At 35.5% G+C, this 5,850-nt stretch overlaps 1 protein-coding gene across 1 annotated transcript; it reads left to right on the top strand.

Moving 5' to 3' along the window:
- Nucleotides 1-4,483: 4,483 nt before the first annotated feature.
- On the top strand, nt 4,484-5,122 carry LOC112721370 (uncharacterized). Its single transcript, XM_025772442.1, has one exon. It carries the CDS (start codon nt 4,484-4,486, stop codon nt 5,120-5,122), a length of 639 nt encoding a protein of 212 aa, XP_025628227.1.
- Nucleotides 5,123-5,850: the final 728 nt, after the last annotated feature.

Genomic DNA, 5,850 nt, shown 5'->3' with positions numbered 1-5,850 from the left:
GTTGAAATTTTCTGGTTTTTGAAGGAGATGCATTTCTTTTGACAAACTGATTTTTATTAAAGTTGTTCCTCTTTGCAAAAGCATTTTCACCAGAATTTCTTTGAACATTTTTACCTTTTGAACATGAGGTTTTGTTATAAAATGGTGGTTTCTTGAAAATAGCCTCATTTTTCGAAATGAAACCCAAACCTGGCCGGTTTGAACTCGGACCAGTTCTTGGTGAAGGCTCAGTTTCACTTGTGTATGCTTCATCAAATTTTTCTTCACAAGTTGAAACATATCCGATACCTGATTTACTTGGTATGGATTTGGTATTTGATGAAGAAGCCACAAATTTTATAGAGGAAGTATTAGAAACTGCATCTTCCTTAGCTATGTAGCCTAAACCAGATTTTTCAAACAATGGTCTTTGACTTGCAAGTAATTTGTCCAAGTTGCTAGAACCTTGAGCAAATTTTGCTAAGTCACCATTCAGTCTTTTAATCATATCATTTAATCTTTCATTTTCAGCAATTAACTCATGAGAAGGATCCACAATGTGCTTTCCTTTTAATTTTTCAAGTTCAGATTTTAGAAATCTGTTTTCTTCAATGATGTCCAGAGCACATTCAGTTTCCTTCACTTTTTCTTTTAAAAAATCATTTTCAACTCTTAACACATCTCTTTCAGGTCTGCATTCATTGTATTTATCAAGCAGTTTTGATGTATTTAAAGTGAGATCATCAATAATAGCATGCAAATCCTCAATGGTCAAATCATAATAGTTTACCTCATCAAGATTGTTGTTTCCAGCCATGAAGCAGTCTTTGTCATCTCCTTCAGATTCTTCTTCTTCATTTGAGTCATTCTCAAGATCCTCCCAAGCTGCCATGAGTACTCTCTTCCTTTCCTTCTTTCCTTTGTCCTCCTTTTTGAGCTTTGGACAGTTTAGCTTGAAGTGTCCAGCCTCCTTGCAGTGATGGCACGTCACCTTGCTCAAGTCGATCTTGTGTTCCTTTGAACTTGAACCCTTGTATTTGCCCTTGTTCTTCATCATCCTTCTAAATCTCCTAGCAAAAAACAAAAGCTCGTCATCTGAAATACCATCACTAGACTCACTCTCTTTTGGTTCTATTTGTGACTTGAGGGCTATTCCCTTTTTCTTTGAGTCTGTATTTGTGTGTGTGGCTTCATAGGCAAGGAGTTTTCCTCTCAGCTCATCATAGGTTATGGGACTTAGGTTGTTACTTTCGGTTAGGACAGTGGCAGTGGTTTCCCATTCTTTTGTGAAGCTTCTAAGAAGTTTTCTCACCAAGGTTTGTTCTGCATAGTTTGTACCCATAGCATCAAGGTTGTTGATTATGATTGAGAATCTCTCAAACGCTTCATCAATGCTTTCTCCATCCTTCATGCTAAACATCTCGTACTCTTTTCGCAGCATATCAATCCTCGTTTCTTTTACTTGTTTGGTACCTTCGTGTGTAACCTGGAGTTTTTCAAAAATTTCTTTGGCTGTCTTGCATCTAGACACCTTCCGGTACTCTTCAAAGCTGATAGCACAGTGAAGAAGGTTGATTGCTTTGGCATTCAGCTCTATCTTCTTCTTATCATCTTCATTCCATTCAGCTTCTTCTTTTGGAGTCACCACTCCATCAGCACTTGTCTTTGTTGGGATCTTTGGACCGCTCACAACAATCTTCCATATGTTGTAGTCAATGGATTGGATGAAAATCCTTATACTTTCTTTCCGGTAGGAGTAGTTCTTTCCGTTGAAGAAAGGTGGCCGGTTGTTTGACTCGCCTTCAGTGAGGGTGTAGGCAACTGTGGTTGTGCCCAAGTTGTTCGCCATTGGATCTTTGCTCCAAGCGGTTAAGCTTGATTCTTGAGACCTTAGCTCCTGATACCAATTGAAGGTTGTGGTAGGCTTAGAGAAGGGGGGTTGAATCTATGCCTTCCTTTTTAATTGCTGTTATTACCCTTTTAAAACAAACTTTCAATTCAGGTTCTGTTTGAACTTAGCAGCAGAAATTTATGAGACAATTTATTTTTGTCTCATGAATATCAGAAAACAGAACTCAGCAGAGAAGAGAAAAGCTAACACCAGCATGTATCCTGGTTCAGTTGCCTTGTGCTATGCAACCTACATCCAGTCTCCTCCACAACTATGGAAGAATTTCACTATAGTTAACAGTATTACATACACCAATTTCACAGGATTGACCCAATCCTTTCACCCTCAAGTTCTAACCTAACTTGACATTGGCTATGCTAATACCTAACTATACCTCTTAGTGCTAACCCAACTAAGAAAGGGATACCTTACAGGTACAAGATACAAGACACTTAACCAACCTAAAGAAATCAGAAAATAACTCTAGGCTTTTCTCTCAAGTGTATCTCTCAGCCTTTTTCTACTCATGGTTTTTTCTTAAGCTTTCTCACAATGCCTTTTCTCTCAAGAAATTATAGAAAGTTAAACTTAGAAAAGTACATTACAATCAGTAAAACATGAAGGAGATTGACTTCATCAGCAGTCTCTTTGCTATGTGCAAAACCAGATTCGCAAGCCTCAGATGCAGTTCTTCAGTATTGGCCGAACGCTTCTTTGAAAGAAAGCATTATCCAAGTAGATGAACTTCTAAAAATAACACTGTTCACACACTCTGGTTTTCTCTCCTTGGTTTCTGAATGAACAGCAAACCTCTTTTTATCTCCCTGCATGTTACTTGGTTCTTCTTTCAAGGTCAACACCTTGAGCCTTGAGCTTCACCAACCCACAGAATCACTTTTTTACCGTAATCCTTAGAGAGGAAACTTTCCTTCTGACTTCCTCATCTTGACCGAAATCCATTTTAACAGGAGAAAATATTTCTTCAATGGTAAACCCAGATCTTGACCATTGAAACACAACTTGGTTCCCAAGACATATTCTCAACCGTTGATGCACAGCAGTGAGGAACAGAAATCCTCTTTTCCATATAACCCGAAATGGAGTGGCAGAGGGTTGAAGATGAAGAGAAGAAAGTGTGTTGCATGTAAAAGGAAATGAGTTACCTTTAACCTAAGCTTAATTTGGTTTGAAATGGGTGATTAGACTTCTGAGTTTCAAGCTTAGACTTTCTCTTTCTTGCTTCTTTGATGATCACCTTAGGGAAGAAGCTTTCTCTTTCTCTTTCTCACTTTTCTGAGTTTGTGATTTTACATGGTCAGAGAAGAGGAGAACGTTGAGTTGGTGAAAGCAAGTGAGAGGAATTTGAAATCAATTCGGGCTTGGATTGGGTTCTACTCAAATTCAGCCCATTAGTTATCTTGCTTTGATTTCTTTGGGCTTTTCTTGCTTTATTGCCCGCCAACCTTGTTTCTTGATTTCAATCAGTTTGGGCTGCTTGCTTTTATATTAGGTTGTTGTATTGTTGAGTTTTGGCCTGTAACACTAAATAATTAGTAATATGCAATTATAATTAATCAACACTAATTATTTATTTTACCCAAAAATAATGTTTGTCATCACTAATTAAATTTATTAATTTTTTAACTCAACAGAGCCAAATTGTCTCTGCCTTGCCATTTCAAAATTTAATTACGGTGTATTATTTTGATAAATTATTTTCAAAAAAGAATATATAGTATGAATTTTGAAATAAGTAATAAAAACTATTGAAATTTAAAGTTGACGTACCATAAGAAGAGGGAATAATAAATAATATTCCTAAAAAGAATCTTCTAAATTTGTGTCGTAGTTGTTCTTCATAATAGTATAATTTTCCATGATTCCCATAAGTTTTCTTATTCTTGAATATATAAAAAAAGGAGAGAAGAAGAAAGGGAAAACGGTGGAAGAGAGAAGACAGAAAGAACTGTTTGTTACTTTTACGTTAAAGTTGTTGGGTTTCAAAATTTAAATTTGTTATAAAAATTCAAATTTTGGTTGGAGTGAGGTTTGAACTTGGATCTTCTAAATATTGGCAAAATAAGCGTCCACTAGATCATCTCCACTTTTGATATAAATTATGTTATTGAATTTATTTATTTAATGATTATATTTGCATGCAATATAAATTATTCCGCTGTATATCGTATTGTGATTAATATATGATTTATTGAGGAGTAGCCACAGCATCCTTGATAATAATTATATTTAAAGAAATTATATAAATATTAATATGATATATTTGTAATTGTTGTGAATTATATAATAAACTTACCCATAGGAATTTATTATGTTATTCACATATAATTAGATTGAAATAGAAAATACTTCTTACTTCTTAATTAGCCTACATGTATTAAGAAGTAGTATTTTATTTTCTAGTTTCAATACTTTAGTTGATATAGTGAATATTATGTGTGTTAAAATCTTTACCCACAGGTAGATTTTAATGACACTATGATTCATATTTATTTTGATATGACTTGCATTGGCATGTATTATCATATATTATAGATTTTGATGTGCCTATTTAAAATTGAGTAATGTTAGCATGATTTATTATTTGCAGCAGCAATGATATCTGAAACTGTATCTGAAGTTCATTTGTTAAGTGGTGACAACTATAAAGAATGGAAAGATAAGATTCTCTTTCACTTGGGGTGTGCAGACCTTGACTATACTCTTTGTAGGGAAGAGCCTCCGACACCTATTGATGCTAGTTCTCAAGCCGAGGTAGCATTATACAAACGGTGGGAGAAATCCAACTGTTTAAGTATGATGTTCATTAAGTCTTGTATTTCAGCTAGTATCCGAAGTTCAATTTCTGATTGTAGGAATGTCAAGGATTATATGAAGGCTATTGATGAACATTTTGAGTCTTCTAGTAAGGCACTTGCAAGCACTCTAATGGCACAATTGTCATCTATGAGGCTTACCGGCATAAGAGGTGTGCGTGAACACATCATGAGGTTGAGAGATATTGCAGCACAACTGAAAGCTTTAGAGGTTGAGATCTCTGAGTCATTTCTGTTGCATCTTATTCTGAATTCTCTTCCTGCCCAGTACGGATCATTTAAGATTTTTTATAACACACATAAGGAAAAATGGTCCATTAACGAATTACTGGTGCTATGTGTGCAAAAGGAAGGAAGGCTAATTCAGGAACTTGGTGAGAGTGCACTATTAATGACAAATGAGGGTAGTAAAAAATAAGCTCATAAGAAGAAAGGAAAGGGTATTGTATCCCATCCTATGAAGAAAGAAGGTGCACGGTGTTTCTTTTGTAAAAAGAAAGGACACATGAAGAAGGAGTGCCCAAAATTTAAAGTTTGGCTTGAAAAGAAAGGTACTAACCTTTGTGATCTTATTCCTTCAGTGTGTTTTGAATCTAATTTTGTTGAAATATGTCATGACACTTGGTGGATTGATCTGGTGCTGAAATTCATATTTTAAATACCATGCAGGGTGTCATAAGGAAAAGAAAACTGATAGAAAGTGAACTGATGAGCGGATAATTTATACGCTTTTTGGCATTGTTTTTAGTATGTTTTTAGTAGAATCTAGTTACTTTTAGGGATGTTTTTATTAGTTTTTATGTTAAATTCACATTTCTAGACTTTACTATGAGTTTGTGTGTTTTTCTGTGATTTCAGGTATTTTCTGGCTGAAATTGAGGGACTTGAGCAAAAATCAGATTCAGAGGTTGAAGAAGGACTGCTGATGTTGTTGGATTCTGACCTCCCTGCACTCAAAATAGATTTTATGGAGCTACAGAACTCAAAATGGCGCGCTTCCAATTGCGTTGGAAAGTAGACATCCAGGGCTTTCCAGAAATATATAATAGTCCATACTTTTCCCAAGTTTAGATGACGCAAACTGGCATTCAACGCCAGTTCTCTGCCCAATTCTGGCGTCCAGCACCAGAAACAAGTTGCAAAGTG

Source organism: Arachis hypogaea, chromosome 11 (genome assembly GCF_003086295.3).
Source record: "Arachis hypogaea cultivar Tifrunner chromosome 11, arahy.Tifrunner.gnm2.J5K5, whole genome shotgun sequence".
NCBI lineage: Eukaryota > Viridiplantae > Streptophyta > Magnoliopsida > Fabales > Fabaceae > Arachis > Arachis hypogaea.
This window is presented reverse-complemented; position numbering and strand designations above follow the sequence as displayed.

Excerpts from the sequence above, each read along its gene's own strand:
- LOC112721370 (XM_025772442.1), top strand. The coding sequence starts at position 4,484 with ATGATATCTGAAACTGTATCTGAAGTTCATTTGTTAAGTGGTGACAAC.